Here is a 20,100-nt window from a genome sequence, read left to right as displayed (position 1 = left end):
ACTTGGAAAGTTAGAACTTGCTATAGCCATTTGTTTTCCTTTTCTTTTCTTTTCTTTTCTTTTCTTTTTTTTTTAAGATTTTATTTATTCATGAGAGACACAGAGAGAGGCAGAGACATAGGCAGAGGGAGAAGCAGGCTGTATGCAGGGAGCCCAGTGTGGGTCTCAATCCTGGAACTCCAGGTTCACGCCCTGAACCGAATGCAGACGCTCAATGCTGAGCCACCCAGGCATCCCTAGCCTTTTGTTTTCTTAACTATATATTTCTGTGGAGATTTTTTTTTTAATGGATGATGAGGAAATTATTTCAGGTTTCCTGATTCTTTATTATAATTTTTTATGGTAACAAACTTAGTTATGATTAGCACCTGGATAACCAGAGGCGAGAGTGGGTTTTATGGATTCCACATTTGTACTGTCTGCTACTCTTAGAGTCAACAGACTCTAAGATTCAGTAAAATTTTATAAGGAATGATTGGTGAGTAAACACTCCCATGGAGTAGACAGATATGAATCTTAACAAAATGTCAAATTGATATTTGAAGAGCCATTTTGTCCATGCTGAAAACCTAGGTAGATTCAATTCTTCTAGTCCTAGAGAAAAAATGCAAAAGCGCTGTGAAAACTTTTTAAAAAAATAATAGTAATATAAATAACTAGCTTGAAAAAATTCAAAGGTCATAAAAGAATATTCATTGAAAGGAATTTTCTTCCCCATTACAGTTTCTTAGCTCTCTCCTTATGTAAGGCATTCACCAATACAGGTTCCTAATTTACCCACCTAGAGATACTCTGTGTTCATAACATGCTCTACACATTGTTCTGCTCCTCCTTTTTTCACTAAACAATATAACTTGTATCCCTTTGACATTTGGAGTACATCCAAGGCTGGCTTATTATTTTATTGTTTCATTGTATTCTATTGTAATTATTTATTTATTTATTTTTCTATTGTAATTTTTTAAAATTGACTTTATTCTGCTTACTTTGGTCCTCCTTTTCTAGTTTCTTAAGGGAGAACCTTAGATTACATACTGGTTTGAAACCTTTCTTCTTTTCTAATACAAACATTCCATGCTGTACGTTTCTCTGCTTTAGCTCACAAATTTGCTAGAGGTCAACTTATTTGCTCTCATTATCTCAGGGATCACAGTCCTTCACTGTCTGGTTTGTAAAACCAGTGTTTCATATATTTTTCTGGTTTTCTGGTTGTTTAAGGCAAAAGATAAATCCAGTCCTTGTTACTCTATTTTGGTGGGAAGTGGAAGATTCCTTATTTTTTAACCTATGGAAGGACCTGTACTTTCTTTCTAAATAATTAAACAAACATTCTTCTAGTGTCATAATTTCACAATTATATGCATATTAATGTAGAATCAAGCACTTAAGTTGTAATACCCTTTATATAAGGCTTTAGAGATGGGTCAAAATTAAGTTCTCGTTTTACCATTTATCCAACTGTTCAAGTTAATTTATTATATTTTTCTAATATTGAGAAACTTGTGAAATTTTCAGATATACACAAAACACAACAGTATAATTAAGTCCCATATCCTTCTCACTCAGATTCAAGAGTCATGAAGATATTGCCAAATTTGCTTCATTATCCTTTTTCCTTGTTGCCTCAGTTCCCTCATCTGTAAAGTAAGAGATGAGAATACCCTACCACACAACTCTAATGAGTATTAAGTGGATTCATGCATGTAACGTGCATGAAACTGTGCCTGTCAGGTAGTGAGTGCTCTAGAAGCATTTGCTATCATTAAATTCTTGATTACAACTTTTGATAGATAATATCCACATATAAATAGAATTTCTTTGGGGTCAGTAATTTTTAAGAGGATAAAGGTTTACAATTAGTACATGAAACTTAATTCCCAACAACCTGCATTGTTTTTGTATTTAAACAGTATCTCTGAATTTCTTCATCCTTTTTATCAATCCTTAGATGTATCTGCTTCCTAACTGTGCCATTTCTGTGTATGGTACTACCTCAAGAGTCACAGGATCAGTTTCACTAAGGATGATTCTTTCTGAGTTCCAATTTATCTTTGCTCTAAATTTCTAATTTTTCACTTATCTTTGCCCTAAATTACCAAAGGCCTTAATCCCCAATTGTGTTAAACTATGGAGGCATGACCTAGTTCATTTTAGAACTCTTGTTCCTAGAACAGAAGTATAACTTTTGCAATTATTTGCAGTTCACCTAACATTGCCAAAAAATTTCACGTTGGACATTTGCGTTCTACCATCATTGGTAAGTGTCATTAGTTTTATAGAAAATACTAAACATGACTTTGGGGCAGTATTTGATAATGCATTCAAATGGTTTAATGCTTAAATAACAATAAGATGAAAAGTTCAAATTTATAAGAGCTTGATGCTAATTAAATACTATATAAAATGGGAAAAATTAGTTTAGAAGTAAAAAAATTTGTTTCAAAAGCAAAGGATTAACTCAGAAACCAATTTTAACTGTTAGGTTTGTTAATAATTTTAACTTTTTAAAAATATGTATATGTATAGAGAAGATCTAAAAGATGCAAAAATGAAAATAGTTATGTGAGAATGATAATCTCCCCAGGTTTTTTGTTCATATACTCTATTTTTTTAAAATGGTGTTATGTATTAATTATATCTCAATTTTTATTTTTATTATTTTTGTTAACAATCTTTACACTTTAATAAGTTTTTTCTTAAGATTTTATTTATTTATTCATGAGAGACACACACACACAGAGAGAGAGAGAGAGAGAGAGACAGAAACACAGGCAGAGGGAGAAGCAGGCTCCATGCAGGCAGCCCGATGTGGGACTCAGTCCTGCGACTCTGCGATCATGCCCTGAGCCAAAGGCAGATGCTCAACCACTGAGTCACCCAGGTGTCCCTATGTCTCAATTTTTAAAAAAAGCTCAATCTCAATCATTTGAGTACTAATTCACAACTGGAAATTGAAATCATACTATTCTAAGAAAGATTGCTATTGTACTTCATAGGTGTAATGCTTCAGTGTGTATGTATATGCTAATACTTTCATTTATTTAAAACATGACATGATGTAGCCCAATTTAAAAACTGCAGTTAGAATTGGAAGAGACTCTGAAGTTTATCTCATCTAATCTGTCTTCTGGTATGCACATGTCTATTGCATGCTTAAAGGAGAGTCATTTAATCTGTCATTTTAATACTTTTAAGAATTGGAACAATCTGTACTTTGTGGCATAGATCATTTTTGAACTGGAGTCACCTGTCATTGTTGAAAGATCTCATGGAGCATTTTAAGAGAGGAAATGACTGAACTTGATTTAAAAAAGAAAATTAAAAATATTCTGTATATGAAAATCTACACGAGTAGGTCAAAACTGTAGGAGTGAGTAAATGATGGACAGAGCATGATAAAATTGTTTGAAAGTTGTTAAGGAAAATTTTGGACCAGGAAGATATAATATTTTTTGAGAGTTTATTTACCGTGTTCAACGTTTTCTTGTATTAATTAGCTCAATTAATTTCACAACAGCCGTATTTGGTAAACAGTGTTAACTGTAGTCTGTGGAAATTCATATACCAAAAGTAACTTTTCCAAAATAATTCCAAAAGTCTACAATTGTGTCATTTGGTTGATTTGCAAGATAATAAAGTGCTAATTAAAAATAGGAATACAGTCTGAATAGCAGTTGAAGGTTGCTGTTAGAACCATGTAGACTGGGAAAGTCTAGAAGTAGAGAAGCTGGAAGAGGAGTAGCCACAGTAATTTAAGACATGCGGTATTGATGAAGGATTATTTGCAGAATAGTAAATCCATTGTTGTGAAAGCAGGCAAGGATTTATTACAGGATATTGAAGAGTTTGCAAAATTGTTGGAAGTGCTAAAGAAGTTTTGGATTAAGTAACATAAGTCACTCTCAAATTTATGCCACAGAGGTTGGTCATCAAGGGATTTCTGCCGTTTCTGCAGTCCCTTCCAATAACAACCATGCTACCACTGTTGTAGGAAGCTACCACTAGTCCTTCCATGCCTTCTAGAATTCATATTAGCAAAAGAGGCAGCCCCATACCCTTTCAGTTCCCTTGGAGGTCACATGACAGGACACTGCTATTGATGCCACCAAAAAAAAAAAAAAAGCCTCCACAGCTGTGCTTGTCAGAAAAAAAATAGAAGTAGCTCCCTTTTCACCTCATTTCTACCTTCTAAGTCTCATGCAAAGTGTATCTGAATGCCAAAACATAAATACTTCTGAAACCTTAACTGCAGGAGATTCTGAGAAATGTAATTTTTAGATTTCCAGCCTCTGCAACAGGCAAGAGCACACTTAAGAGAGTGGAGTAGATGGTGACTATAAAACCAGTGTCAGCAGTAGAGGAAGATGAGGTTCTTGGACTACCATGTGCTCTTTGAGAGCAGGCATGAGGAGATGGACTTCAGTGACTGAAAGAAGGGAGAGTGGACTATTAAGAAAAAAACACCAGTATGGCTCAGGTTCTTTAGGGGATAATCAAGTTATTTCTTGTTAATTACTGAGATTCTGTTATTTTCTATCTTTGGAATTGCAGCTATTCTAACGTGTTCCCAATTCCCATTGATGTTGCTGAAAATTCTGTTCTTGTGAAAATTGTGAGATTCTTTGGAATAACTGACCCCAAATAATCCTCTACTCCCTTTCCATAATGTAGATGAAAACACAATAATGAATATTTTAGTAAAAAATAATTGAGTTGGTAAATTTTGTGAAAAAAAAAAATTTCTGTGTAATGCTTTGGTAATAGAGAAGCACATGGTTTTTATGCCAAAATGGATAACAAGAGTGAGAAACGGTTTATTTTATTGATTACTAGGAAATTTTATAGCAAATCTCAAAGAAGCTTTAGGACATCAAGTAACCAGAATAAATTACCTTGGAGATTGGGGCATGCAGTTTGGTAAGTAAGTTTGAGATTTGATCTTTCATTTCACTTTTAAGTTTAGTTTCTTTTAATATGTCATTTGATATTGCAGAATCCAGTGGATACAGTAGTGCCTCCTATCTTTTGTTCCCCCAATGGTCTTTTGCACAAATCTTGTATTCTGTTTGTTAGAGTAATTCTCACCACAAAATTCAGAGCAATACCTGATAAATACAGGCTTTAGTGGTTTTATTAAAGAAAAGTAGCTTATATTTGTCAAATGCAGAAGTGAGTATACGAGGGAAGAAATGAGTCTAGCTATATATACCCTTCTCAACTACAGCCCTGCTATCTTTAAAACAAGTGAAGTCCGGCCTCCCTGGGCCATAATACATGGAGGATGATTTGTTATACCCTGAGCCAGTGGCATAGAGGAAAAAGAAAGTGGAATACTTTGGCTCCCTCTAAAATTGTACAGTAGCAGGGGATCAGAAAGAAAAGAGAGGAAGAGAAGAGTAAGATTCAAACAGTTGAGTGCCATAAACTCAGAACCATAACTACTTCACAATACACCAGAAATCAAGGAAGGGCAAGATAAAATGAAGTTGCTAAGGTAGTGAAGTCCTGTTAGCTTGTGAAATGCAAGCTTTTAAAAATCTCTGGCAACTACAGTGTGTATGTTAAGATCCAGCCTAGTGTCACACAGACAGACCCTTGCCCACATCTCACATTACTATGTTCCTAGTTTCCAACTCTACTCAAATAGGCTTGTTGTAAATCTGTTCTTATTTGTTTGCTTCTCTCCCCTGCTAGGTGATATGTTCCTTAAAGGCATGGATTGTGTCTTAATTATTTTTGTGTCCATAGTGCTTGGCACCAAAGAAGCACGGGAGTGATAAATGAATCTGTCCTGGGAAGTACTTTACAGTACTAATCCAAAAGAAAGGCTAGTTAGTATTTTAAAGCTTCAATAAAGTACAGCATGCACTGCCAGTTCTAAAATTCACTGATACTATTATGTTCTATCATATCTACTGAAATGAAATCAGTTTCCAAAAGACAGATTTATCATGACTTCTTTCATTTCATTTAATAAAAATCTCTTTTAGACTCCGAAAAAGGTAGAACTTGAACCAATTATCAGTGCCATTACCATTCACTGTGGAGGAATCAGAAAACATGCCCTGAATTTTAAAGATCCACCTGCAGTACATGACTGCTGGTAGTCAGAGGTTTAGGCCATAGGCTCAACAGTCAGATTTAATGGATGGCATCCACTTTACATTAGTTTAACCGATTTGTGCATTTCACAGGCATTAGCAAATATGGTGATTATGGTATTCTTTAATTACAGCTACAGGATTTTATTATTGCAGTGTTTTCTCTAAAGGACTGCTATGGTTAATGAACTGTCACCATTTCCATTATAACCATCATTGTTGAAGAGTTTTAATTTTGGCTGTTTCTGCTATCTCCTATTGAAAGTTGGCAGATAGTTTCCAAGCACAAAATTAGTTTTTGAAAATATATTAGGTTGAATTTTAAATGGACATTCAAATAGCCTTTACTTTTCCTATTTCCATTTTTTAGACACTTTGGGCATCTTTCCACATCCTGCTCCTGAGACCCTGAATCATAATCACATTTGCTTTTGCTTAAAGTAAATAGATCTGATACATTTTTCAGTCATCCTTAGTTCTATCTAAAGCTCCAAAATATTTTATATCTTCATGTTCAGTAGCATCCCACTTTTTGCTGAGCCTCTATAGAAAAATATACCTGTGCAAGGCCCCCTGACAATAGCTCCTTTAAATCTGAAGCTTAGTAATTGATACAGTTACAGAAACAGATTGATTTTTAAAATAGTTAAACCACCTTTTATTGCTCTTGGCCCCAGGCTGCATATATCCTTTCAAACTGAAATTGTGATCATCTTTTAGCAAGAGTATCTTAAGAATATAAATACAGGGGATCCCTGGGTGGCGCAGCGGTTTGGTGCCTGCCTTTGGCCCAGGGCGTGATCCTGGAGACCCGGGATCGAATCCCATGTCAGGCTCCCGGTGCATGGAGCCTGCTTCTCCCTCTGCCTGTGTCTCTGCCTCTCTCTCTCTGTGACTATCATAAATAAATAAAAATTAAAAAAAAAAAAAAGAATATAAATACAGTCTATTACCTCAATTACTTTTTTTTTTAAATTAAGGTTCAAATTAACAATATCTCCTGAATGCTGAACTTATCACCAAAGACAAAAAAAAAAAAAAAAAAAAGTCATTGACAAAAAACAAATATGTGAGCCAGATAAAAGAATTTTGTTACTTGGTCACCTTGAATGGGAAAGGTAATCAGGTATTTTTGAGTTTTATCTTTTATTGTTTTCCTTCAGTTATTTGTTTAGAACTAGTATTATAACACCAAGCTGATTTCTACCTTTGTTTTATTTTAACATCTACAAGTTTAAAAAGAAAGTTTTGAAATTACCTCCCATCAGTTTGTTTTCACAAGTTTTAAGCATCCAGTGTGCGGCATTATGATTTCCTTCCCCAGGATAGCTGTTTTATTATGCTTGTTTTATTATGTCTGCCAGGGAAGTGTTGGGCACTGTTAGTACCAAGACCAAGTTGGTCCTAGACCCTGCCTTTTATGAGTTCATAGTCTGTTGGTGTCTGTGAAGTTAATTGTAGTCTATTCAATATAGTGAATTTGTGATTCAGTACATTTTTTTAAAGATTTATTTATTTATTCATGAGAGACACAGCGAGAGAAGGGCAGAGACACAGACAGAGGGAGGAGAAGCAGGCTCCATGCTGGGAGCCCGATGTGGAACTCCATCCTGGGACTCCAGGGTCATGCCCTGAGCCAAAGGCAGATGCTCAACCTCTGGGCCACCCAGGCATCCCTGTGATTCAGTACACTGAACTAACTTACTTGAGTTTATGGGATAGCAGATGATATATAGCATGTGCTTGCAGTGCTCTCAGGACACATAATTATGAGAGCTTGATCTTTGATACAACTATACCTGTTCCCTTGCCATGACTGTTCTCTGCTGTTTCATTTTATAATTTTTTCATTTATTGATTATTGTGGTAGGTCTTCTGGGAACTGGCTTCCAACTGTTTGGCTATGAAGAAAAACTTCAATCCAGTCCTTTACAACATCTCTTTGAAGTAAGTGGCAAGAAACAATAGTAGAAAATGCTTCAATTTATTTTTTTCATAGGACTATGCAGCTTGGATTAATTCTTAATCCCGGAGGTTTTAAAAAATGATCTTAAAACAAGGAACTAAAACAATTTAAAATGTTGCTTTTAGTTTACTAGGGAGTTCTTTTGGTTTTCATAACCAAGTGTTTCTTTTATTTCTGTTTTAGTTGATGTGGGACAGTATTTCTCTAGGTAGAGTTGTCTTAGAATAAACACATAAGATAACTGATTCAACACAAATTCTCAAATTTTTTTGTCATTTGCTACGTTACTGCAGCTGTCTTCATGGCAGTAATTCATTTAGACTTGAAAAACATAAGTGTATACTTTTTTGCTCTTGTTCTAATGTGGGGGAAGGTACATGTGTTTCTGTGAATTTGTGTGTGCTTTTTTCCATTTCTGTCTTTTGGCTCCTTTTCCTGGCTTTTGCTTAGTGTGAACTCCTTCCTATTCTCCCTCATTTAGTCCTTAGGTTTTTGATTCTCTGTCCTCAGTTTTTCCTGGAGTTCATTAGTAAAGGTCTTCCTGTCCAACTAATCTCCAGGTATGTGTTTCCTTTTCATTGTCCTAAGTTGTTATCTTTGCTGTTTCTGGGCTTCACAAGAAGAAACACCAATACGACATCAGCCCTAATGGTGACTTATCTGGGATCAACTAAAGCTATTAGATCTATGTGTGGGGAAGAACACGTAGCAAAATAGTGCTTTACTTCTCCAGCCAACACTACCAAGAATGCTTCATCATTTTTCTTTCTGTTAAATGATTTTTCTCCTACGGCATCAGCATCTTAGTTAAGTTTGACAAAAATCACATTGTAATTCTTAAAGATCTTTAAGGGTTTGTAATTTCCTCCGGAGTCTAGGCCTGCACTGCACTTTTAATGCCTACATTTTGATTTAGAATATTAACCAAAGGATTTTTTTTTCTCTTTTCCATCAAGTTTTATTGATAGGCAAGAGTTTCAGAATTAATAATTCTTTATAGTTGTCTATAGGTAAAGCATGCCACCTTAGTGCCTGGAATTTTTATGTTATTATCTTTTTAAAACTTGGAATAATGGCAAGTATTTTTTACTACAAGTTTAGTGCACCTTTCTTCAGTTCCAGGCCCACAGAGACAATACATGGCACAGAAAAATACAAATACAAATACCTGCTTGGAGACCTTGTGTCATTGGGAGACCCATTTTTAAGAATTTAGAGATCTAAATTTTTAGAACTTTATATAAAAGTTCCTATTCTCCCCTTTCTCCCACCCCTCCTCAAATATTTTATTTAATCCTGAAAATACTTTTTGTTGCTCGTAATATTTTAAATATTTTAATAAGGTCTGTTTTCAAACTTCACAGAAATGTAAATGTATGTTTCTTTCTATTCAATGTAATATAAGTCTTCAGGCTTTTGAGACTCATAAAAAGTGGGAGATTGCATATCTATATAGAGGTTGTTAATTGATGGATGCACATAAGGAAGGAACAAGGGCTAGGGTAGTTCTATGAATAACTGAAACCTCAAGGAACAATGGCATTGCTTTCATTGAGTGTTCTTTTTGCCTAAAAGCTTCATAGGGAAGTAGCATTTATAAACAAAATAGAACAAGTCAAATATACCCACCTTGCTGTTTGTAATAAAAGTTAGAAATCTAGTAGGGCGCTCACTGGCTCTCCTCCACAGAACTTCCTTTGCAAGACAGAAAAAAAAAAAACAAAACAGAATCTAACGTGGCAGTCTCCAGGTTTTTTTAATCTTTCTGCTAATTTTTACAGATCTAGTTCAACATTTTAAAATTATAGTTTTCGGAACACCTGGATGGCTCAGCAGTTAAGCTCTGCTTTTGTCTCAGGGCGTGATCCTGGAGTTCAGGGATTGAGTCTCACATCAGGCTTCCTGTGTGGAGCCTGCTTCCCCTCTGCCTTTGTCTCTGCCTCTCTCTCTTTCTCTCTCTCTTTCTCTCTCTCTGTCTCTAATGAATGAATAAATAAAATCTTTAAAAAATAATAAGATAAAATTATAGTTGACATTGTGGATTACTTTTAACAAAAAATGTGTTGAAAGCATAAATGAGAAATGTTTTTCCTTTTTTTTAACTTTAGGCATGTATTAATAAATTATTTTATCCTGTTCCTGAAAGAAAACCTGTACTTTGGTTGGAACCCTGGTTTTCCCCTTGTCAAATTGTAGTTGTAAGCTTTTTGAGAGGCAGGACCATATTTTCCTAATCTTTTATTGCCAGCCCCAAACACCATGCCTTGTCTTAAATTTTTAATGAATTTGATCTTATAGTTGTTTTTGTCCCTTTCTATACCTTCCGTTTAAGTTGTGTGATATAAAACCTATCGTATAGCTCCAGGGAAGAACTTAACTATTGTAGGATACACAAGTTACCATTTCTTAGAGCCAAACTTCATCATGCAGTCTACTGATGAAGAACCCAAGGGCCAGACCCAGGATTCCAGCACAGGTAGTCTGGCTGCCAAGTGTTCACTGCACTTCCCTGCCCTCCACTGGCATTGCAGAATGCCTTTCTGACCATTCATTGCCATTGGTTGTAATTACTTATGTTACATTTTCCCCTTTTTTCACCCTCAAATTGCTATACCAGGAACACAATTGGTAGTTTACCTTTGTCGCAGTTTCAACTTTCCAGGGTATCTGTTTTGAATTTGGCTCTGGCCATTCAGTAGCAGTTTGTGGCCTGCCTCCTTCTGAATGGCACCACAATCAGCATCCCCCATTTCAGTTTCTCAGTTTTTGTATATGGAAGATATAGGATAGTTTTAGTATTTCTTTTCTGTGATAAAAAATATTTGACACTACAGTCATTTCTCTACTGCATTCCATTTTTGTGCTTTGCTTTATTACTGGTTTTTCTATGTACCTATAGTCATTCTTTTCCCATGATGTTTGGGTGTGTTGTGTGTGGACTTGGAGCTTTTGTTGGTCATCCTTTAAAACCTTTTATTAAGTTGCTTTAATTTGTTTTCATAAAACGGAGAACATGGTTTTATAATGAATGGTTCATCGCCCTGAATTAGCTAATGAGTTAAATAACTAATATATTTGCTGTTTAGAATTCACAGTATTGGTTCAAAGAAAACATATGTAGTAACCTTTGGAACATGTATCAGAAAGCCTTTTCACTTATATCAAAAAGAAATTTCTTATGGTAAAAACTTAAGTTTTAAATCTAAATCCCGGGATCCCTGGGTGGCGCAGCGGTTTGGCGCCTGCCTTTGGCCCAGGGCGCGATCCTGGAGACCCGGGATCGAATCCCACGTCGGGCTCCCGGTGCATGGAGCCTGCTTCTCCCTCTGCCTATGTCTCTGCCTCTCTCTCTCTCTCTGTGACTATCATAAATAAATAAAAATTAAAAAAAATAAATAAATCTAAATCCCGAATATATGGGTGTCGTCATCATTTACTTTTTTACTTGTTTTAATGATAATTTTTAAAAGTAATTTGAGTTTCTCCTAGGTTTAAACTACTTAAATGGACCTCGGGGCCTGGGTAGCTCAGTTGGTTAAGCATACAACTCTTGATTTCAGCTCAGGTCATGATCTCAGGGTTGTGAGATCGAGCCCTGCATTAGGTTCCACTGGGTGTGGAGCCTGCTTAAGATTTCTCCCTCTGCTTCTCTCTCCCTCTCTCTCTTTAAAGAAAAATAAAATAAAATAAAGGTACTTGAGTGGACCTTGATAACATCTAACACTGTTTTAAGAATGTATAATCCAGTCTTTTTTTTTTTTTTTTAGAGATTTAGAACTTGGCTCATTGCATGTTGCTTAGTGATGAATTTTGATAATCATAGAAATACCTCTGAAATATGAGCAGTCTCTCACAGAGATAAATATTATGCCAATAAAGTATGCATTAGCATTATACCCTAACACTGGCATTTATAAAGGTAATGTGATATATTGACACAAATAATATAAATTTTCTCTTAAGTTCATAATGACCTCAAAAGTATTTATTATTTTTGCCCTTTCTAAAATGATTTGAGATCATTACAGTGATAGGAATTTATAAAAAGACATAGGAAATTAGAGAATACCTTGTTACCTAGGTTAACCAACTAGGTAACAGTATATTAGAGATTTGACTCTGAGTTTCCTTAGAACAGTAGCAAAAAACAAAAAACAAACAAAAAAAGGCAAGTAGAATATAGAACAAGATCAAAGCACCAGATTCATGAGTGATAATATTTACCTGCTCTCGTTTTTTAAAATGTTTTTAAAATCTCAAAAAATTTCTCAAACTTAGGAAAATAATTCAAGACTAAATCAGTTCTAGACATATATGGGATTATTATTGCAGTTAGAAATTTTTATTTAAAAAAAAAGAAATTTTTATTTTATAAAGACTTGAATTCAAGAGTTCTTTATTGGTTAGATCACATTACTTTTCTTCAGACGAAGGGACTGTGAGCCTTAGTTTATTATTTTACTCTTTATTTTTTTTTTACTCTTTATAATATATATGCATAATATATATGCAAGAAATAGTTGTTAAATTATAAGCCTAATTAAATCTGAACCCAGGCATACTTTCGAGAGTGGTTTTTGGTTGTTTTTTAAGATTTCATTTATTTGAGAGATAGCTACAGAGATAGCATGAGCAGGGAGGAGTAGGAGAACCAGGTTCCCCTCTGAGCCTGACGTGGTGCTCGATCCTAGAATGCTGAGATCATGACCTAAGCCGGAGGCACATGCTTAACCTGCTGAGCCACCCAGGTGCCCCTTGAGGGTGATTTTAAGGGTCATCTTAAGTCATTGTTAAAGATTTCTCATCTCCTAAATCACACAGAGTTCTCCAGACTTTTATGTGCATCTCAGGATGGGGCATGGAGTCTTCTTCTTAGCATCAGTCCACGTTGGTCTTGACTGATGTGCCCAGTATCTAAGCCTACATAATGACCTGGGGGCAACCCAGCTCTGCTTGTATGATCAACTTCACCTGGGAGATCTTTGCTGTGGCCCAGTTCCATAGGCCTAGGAATCAGTCTCCCTATGTGGAGATACCGCAAACCATTTCCCTCAGAGGGCCCTCTGCCATACTAGCGACTACCCAGCTTTTGTTTTTTCTGGGAATGTTTCCATCTCCTCCTCAAATTAGGCAATTCTCCTTCCCTCTCTCCTGGCAGCTTTTCTGTTTTACCATTGTTCTTGACCATCTTCCCCAAAGCCACTAGTCTTTCTCCCTAACTCTTACTCTTTTGAGGGTTACTAAATATAGCTCACTTTTGCATTATGATAACTAAAAGGGACACTCCATTGTCCTCTGAGTATTCTTAGAACAAGGATGGGAATACTGATCAGGGCCAGAGTACACGTTAATAGCTCAGTGATTATCACATCCCATTAAGATGTGCAAAACCTTTTTTTCAGTATGAAAAATGTATATTACTATGTACTATTACTAATTTATTCAGGAAGTTAATCATTATCACCCTTGAATAAAGAGATATGGATATTATTATAAAGAATAAGAATAGGAGATTCCAATATTGAAAGAAGATGAGTAGACAGAAAAATACTAACTATATGCTGGTAATTATATACTAATGAGAAACTTGATAATTCAAGTTATTTTTTTTATCTAACAAGTTTTGATTTTATTCTTAACTGATATATTGATTTTTTAAATTATAACTGTTAATTTGTTTAAATTTCTTTAATATTTATCATTAGAAATCCATCTCAACCAGTTCTGTAAGAAATTTCTGATCAAGACTTGAAACATTAAACTAACAAGGAGTTTGTTTGAGTTATAATCATGAATTCATTATGTTTTGTCTGAAAAATGAGATCAAAATTAAATGGATTTTAAGATAGAAGACAAATATACAGTTAATAGTGTCTTTTAAGTTATGCTAAACATTCTTAGCAGTTATTCTCAATTTTAAGACAAAAATAACCAGGGTTGGGGTTAGAGTCCTGTACCAAAGAATTAAAGTGTGTCTATCTTGCTAATGATATTCTAGAATCAAATTTAGAGATTAAGAGAGAGTAAGAGGGCATTATATACTGCTTTTACTTTTTGCACTTATTTCTTTACATATAGACAGATCATCTCAAGAGCTAACTGTAATTATCCTGATTAAATTAGAAACAATGTCATATGCTTTTTGGGAATAGCATCTAGAAATAACGAAAGGGTTAATATTCCCTTAAAGAAGTCTTTTTTTTTTTAAGATTTTATTTATTTATTCATGATAGACACAGAGAGACAGAGGCAGAGACACAGGCAGAGGGAAAAGCAGGCATCATACAAAGAGCCTGACGTGGGACTCGATCCAGGGTCTCCAGGATCACGCCCTGGGCTGCAGGCAGCACTAAACCGCTGCACCATTGGGGCTGCCCTCCCTTAAAGGAGTCTTAAACATTTAGTTTATTCCGTAACAAATATAGCTCACTTTTGCATTATGATAACTAAAAGAAAAATTATTTCCATCCTCAAGAATATTTTGCTTAAGACACATTCTTATTATTAAATCTAAATTTAAAATTTCCTTTTTATTCCTTTTGTGTCTAGATCTAGCCTCAAAAGGAAGTCTTCAAAATGCATATTTTCTAGACATAAGAAGTTTGTGGTAACTAAATTTAAAATTGTCTATAATACATAGTATTACATTTATTTTGTGAAGGAAAATGCATTTCCTTCCTAAAATGGTCATAAATGTTAATAATTACAGTTTTTATATTTAGTGCTTACAGGCAGATTGTTAAGTACTAATTAAGGCTCTTGTATTCTGCTTGATAGTGTCAGTTGATGATTTTCAGTAATGTTTGATTTATAACTATAAATTGCAGAAATGCTGAGATTCTTCAAATATTAGGAAGCATTTGGTTTTATTTTGTTTTAATTATTTTTATTATAGGTTTTAAGAAAGGGAAAAAGTTCTGGTAAAATTTTTTCTAAAAATATTCTTATCAGTAGTTCACAGGCATATTAGATTTTTAAATGTTAGCTATTTGAGTTTAGAGTCCTAGATTTTTTTTTTAAAAGCCTTTTCTGAAAATAAGGATATTTTGTGTATGTTGGCTTATAAATGGTGTGTGAATGTGCATGTGTGGTGGGTGGGTGTGGGTGTGTGAGAGAGAGAGATTTTGAACCACAAAACATTTAGAGACCTATGTATGCATTTACTCCTATAGGCTGTCTGTTGAGCATTTGTCAATGGATAGAGAGAGATAGGTCATTCAAAAGTTAAGAAGTCTGTCTACTATCTTACAGTGACTGTTTTCCTACACCTTACCAAAATCATCATCTTGTTTCTGACTTATTCTGGACTTACTTCATAGGAATACATGGAAATTAATTTTCTGTGATATGTGTGTCGGGTCTCCTGAGACCACCATCAGGTTTGGTAACTCATTAAGAGGACTCATAGGATTCCACATATAGTTGTACTCAGAGCTATGATTTATTAAAGCAAAAGGATGCAAAGCAACCTTAGTAAAGGGAAAGGCACATATGATAAAGTTTGTCAAAACCGGGTCCAAGCTTCCAAGAGTCTTTTCCTCGTGGAGTCATACAGGATACACGTAGTTCCTCCTGCAACAAACTGGGACAACATGCACGAAACGTTGTCCACCAGGGAAGTTCGTCAGATGCTCATGCTCAAAGTTTCTATTAGAGTTTGATCGTGTGGGCACCCTCTGTACTAAAATGCCAAACTCCAAAAAGGAAAGCAAGTATTTAGCATAAACTGTATTGTTTTCATAGTTTAAGCACAGTGACACATTGCTATCACGTTGGTGGGAACATTTCCCAAATCCAAGTTCCCAGATGCCAGCCAAGGGCTAATCTTGCAAACAGGACATTTTTAAGAATAGCAATCTCAGGCCTACTATATTAACTCTTCTGCACAATGTGCTTTAAAAGAGGGGGAAAAATAGTTTTAACTTTGGGGGGAATATTTATTCATTAAATTCTGCCATTCCACTAATTAGCACAAGCCATTTATGACAGGTGAGACATTTTGACCATGACGTAGATGTTTAATGCCCTGTTTTTTTGCTGGTAGTATCTACTGGGTATAAGCCATATTACAGTTATTCCAGTGTACTCTCCAGCAATAAAATCACTTTATCTGCCACTGATATTTTGATATTACTTTAATAGTTTAGATACTTCATATTTCTCTGGTAATTTATTTGCCAGTTTTTATTACTTTTATCCTACCTTCATAGCTATCTGGAAAAAAATAGGGGAGAGTAAGTTTATCATTCATGTTTTGTCCTGTAAGTGAGTTACAACTTAGAAGTCTTTGGTGGGGAGGGGGGGCAGAGGGTGCAGGATGAAAAAGAGGGAGAGAGGGAATCTTGAGCAGGCTCTACACCCAGGGCAGAGCCCGAGGTAGGGCTTGATTTCACAACCCTGAGACCATGAAATCAAGAATTGGACACTTAACTGTCCACTACTAGAAGTAAAATCTTTAAAGCCTATATGAATAACTTCAGTACTACTTGAGGTGCAAAGTTAGTGTTTTAACATCATTTATTAACCTTGCATTTTGGAGACTGAAAAACTATTAACGAAGTTATGAACTGGAAGAGTCCTTAATAAGCCATCCAACTCCATTACTGTCATTAAGTAGGGACAGAACTAAACCAGCCAAGACAGATGATGCAAAAACACTCTAGAAGTAAATGGTCCACACAGTTTTCAGGAGCCCAAGTCAGAGTGTAAGTAAGCTAACTATGCAAAGGCCTTACTGGATCACCTATTTTATTGATCTTTTGCAGATTAGAAAACAGTTTTAAAAATCTTTTTTAAAACAACTGCTTGATCAATCTTTGGCTTTTCTTAGCCAGATTGAACCATTCTACTTTCTTTGACCTTTTCTCAGAGAAGTTGCAGCAATAATAATTTCCCTTTTTGTTTAAAAAAAGAAGGAAAGAAAGAAATGCTAGCTTAATCTAACCTAAGCATTCTTAACCTAAGAGTCTGTGAACTTGGGAAGGAAGGAAAAAAAATTACGCATTTTATTTTCCCTAACCGCTGTCAGAAATTTGGCATTTTCTTCCACTAACTACATCACACTTTAAAAAAAACAATAGCTGGATAACTATTCCAATGTATTACCCCCTTTATAAGCATATGTATTTTACTTTATGCACTTAGAAACGTTTTAAGAAGGGGTCTATAGGGTTTAGTAAGGGCTCATGGCAAAAAAAAGAGAAAAAAAAAGGTTACACTCTGATGAGGGCAGTTGGCTGTCCTTTAAATGAAATAAAAAATAGTGAAAGGGAATAAAGGGGAAAGGAGAAAAAATGAGTGGGAAATATCAGAAAGGGAGACAGAACATGAGAAACTCCTAACTCTGGGAAACGAACTAGGGGTGGTAGAAAGGGAGGTGGGCGGGACGTGGGGGTGACTGGGTGACGGGCACTGAGGGGGGCATTTGATGGGATGAGCACTGGGTGTTATTCCATATGTTGGCAAATTGAACACCAATAAAAAATAAATTTATAAAAAATAAAAACAAATGTAAAAGCTTAAAAAAAAAAAAGAAAAAAATTTTCAGGATTGTGGTTCTTTTTTCTTCCCCTGAAGGTAACTTAAGTGACTAACATACTTCATTTAATGTACTGTTGTGCTTTTAGGTTTATGTACAAGTTAATAAAGAAGCAGCGGATGATAAAAATGTAGCAAAATCAGCACATGAGTTCTTCCAGCGATTAGAACTGGGTGATACACAAGCACTTGCACTGTGGCAGAAATTTCGGGACCTGAGCATAGAAGAATACGTGCGGGTTTACAAGGTGCCCACCTACTCTCCTGCTTTCCTGCGATGCGGTGCAGCTCTTGACTGGTACTACTGAGTAGTGAAGTTGCTTCTTTTTTTTTTTTTTTTAAATAAGCTCTGTACCCAACATGGGGCTTGAATTCATGAACCTGAAATCAAGAGCCATATGCTCTACTGACTTAGCCAGCCAGTTGCCCCTTGAACTTGCTTCTTAATAAGCTCATGTTTTATTTTTTTATTTTATTTTTTTTTTAATTTTTTTATTTATTTATGATAGTCACACACACAGAGAGAGAGAGGCAGAGACATAGGCAGAGGGAGAAGCAGGCTCCCTGCACTGGGAGCCCGACGTGGGATTCGATCCCGGGTCTCCAGGATCACGCCCTGGGCCAAAGGCAGGCGCCAAACCGCTGCGCCACCCAGGGATCCCTAAGCTCATGTTTTAAAACTAGATTTGTCACTCAGTTGAAAATTAGGACTCTTGAAATACTATTCTTTGGGCTGAAAGTGGAGCTTCAAAAACATCCTGTGAACTTCACAGACAAATACCAGGTGGCATTCTGGTACTTTGTTTCAGTCTGGTTTCTCTTTTCTCTCTACTGTTCATTCCTTTTTCTTAATCATTTTTTTTTCCTTCGCTTCCTCAGGCCTGTATGTGAGGCATATAAATCTGTTCATTTGATATTTTAGAGGATAGGAGAAATACAACAGTGAATAAGTCCTTTTGTTGTGGACTTTACATTCCAGCGTGGAGACAGACAGCAAATTAACCAAATTAAAGACAATGGGAATTAAACAACATACGCAGTATGTTAGGTGGTGACAATGCTATGGAGAAAAGTGAAGCAAGCAAGGGGAGACAGAGTATGCTGTCTGTGGGTGGAATGAAAAGAGTTTCGTTAAACCCATGTGTCTGGAGTAAGGAAGCAGGAAACTTGAAGAGGATGTAGAGTGGAGCAAGATATAGGATGTTGTTCAGGGCTGTCCAGTTGAGATTCTTGCTGTGACAGAGATGTTCTGTGATATGCTGCTCAGCATGGTAGCCACTAGCCACAGGTGGCTATCGAGTACTTGAAGCATGAGTAGTGTTACTGAGAAACTAAATTTTCAATTTTATTTAATGTGAATAGCCACGTGGGCCTAGCAACTGCTGAATGGGACAGCGCTGTACTATTGTGAGGACTCCTATGTGGGAGAAGTTAGAAGGTTGAACAGGGGCAGCCTGGGTGGCTCTGCAGTTTAGCGCCGCTTTCAGTCCAGGGCAGGATTCTGGAGACCCAGGATCGAGTCCTGCGTCGAGCTCCCTGCATGGAGTCTGCTTCTCCCTCTGCCTGTGTCTCTGCCTGTGTGTGTGTGTGTGTGTGTGTGTGTGTGTGTGTGTGTCTAATAGATAAATAAAATCTTAAAAAAAAAACAAAAAACGGTTGAACAGAGGAGTGACGTGATCTTGATCTAGTTCTTATCTTCCCCATCTGTGTGACAGACTGTAGAGCATCCTCTTTTGTCTGGGGGCAAGATAACAGGATATTTAAGTAACTTACTTTTTTTCTGAACCCTTTTAGCGTCTAGGAGTACACTTTGATGAATACTCCGGAGAATCATTTTATCGTGAAAAATCTCAAGAAGTCTTAAAGTTGCTGGACAGTAAAGGACTCCTACAGAAAACAATGTATGGTCAGATTACTATTCTTTTAGTAAAGTTACTTCTTCTTTGAAAAAATTGGTATTGATTAGTCTCCCAGTAAGGATAATAGAATGAATGTGGCGTGCAGCCTTCTCAGCATTTTTTTATAGTGTTTTTTGCTGTTCAAAGTGCTTTTCTACATACAATCTTTTGCTGCCATTACAAGATCCTGGTAAGGCTGGAAGAAAAGTTATCATCTGCTCTTCACATGTGCAGAAACTGAAGCACAGAAAGTAAAGTGACCAGCCTATTGTCACACAAGCTGATAATGATATAACTGGAAAAAGGAGATAGAACTTGCATCTTCTTACTCAACCCTGCCTTTTTTAAAAACTGTATCCTGTTCAGAATGGATTTAAGGCACTTTATGTAAATAGGTATAATTTAAACTTTTAAAAGAGTAAAATGAGGATATCAGGAAGCAGGGGCAGAAAAACTAATATGGAATTAGGAATAAAAATGGAAGATCATATACTGGGAAACTGTTTCCTAACTTCAAGTAGATTTCTAATTTAGCTTTGAGCTTTCTGTCAGCCAAAAAAACAGAAATAGTACCAGTCACAGGAGCCCACGCATCTGT

At 35.9% G+C, this 20,100-nt stretch overlaps 1 protein-coding gene and 1 long non-coding RNA gene across 8 annotated transcripts in view; one reads left to right on the top strand and one right to left on the bottom strand.

Moving 5' to 3' along the window:
- Nucleotides 1–20,100, top strand: part of RARS2 (arginyl-tRNA synthetase 2, mitochondrial) — a 53,239-nt gene that overhangs the window by 22,829 nt on the left and 10,310 nt on the right. For 3 of the 7 annotated variants that reach the window (XM_025444427.3, XM_049092352.1, XM_025444431.3), the window contains 5 exons: nucleotides 2,202–2,257; nucleotides 4,834–4,917; nucleotides 7,972–8,048; nucleotides 17,694–17,852; nucleotides 19,399–19,505. In XM_025444427.3, coding sequence (XP_025300212.3) covers nucleotides 2,202–2,257; nucleotides 4,834–4,917; nucleotides 7,972–8,048; nucleotides 17,694–17,852; nucleotides 19,399–19,505 — 483 coding nt within the window. The remainder of the gene's footprint in view (nucleotides 1–2,201; nucleotides 2,258–4,833; nucleotides 4,918–7,971; nucleotides 8,049–17,693; nucleotides 17,853–19,398; nucleotides 19,506–20,100) is intronic. The other 4 variants (XM_025444429.3, XM_049092349.1, XM_049092353.1 and 1 more) reach the window with 4 other exon arrangements.
- Nucleotides 23–19,493, bottom strand: LOC125752258 (uncharacterized). Its single transcript, XR_007401293.1, has 4 exons — nucleotides 19,378–19,493; nucleotides 10,705–10,873; nucleotides 9,697–9,762; nucleotides 23–594 (listed from the first exon to the last, which is right to left on the bottom strand). It is a non-coding gene; the product is annotated as an uncharacterized LOC125752258 (long non-coding RNA).

Source organism: Canis lupus, chromosome 12 (genome assembly GCF_003254725.2).
Source record: "Canis lupus dingo isolate Sandy chromosome 12, ASM325472v2, whole genome shotgun sequence".
Lineage (NCBI taxonomy): Eukaryota > Metazoa > Chordata > Mammalia > Carnivora > Canidae > Canis > Canis lupus.
Note: the sequence above shows the minus strand (reverse complement) of the source record. Positions and strands in the feature narration are given on the sequence as shown.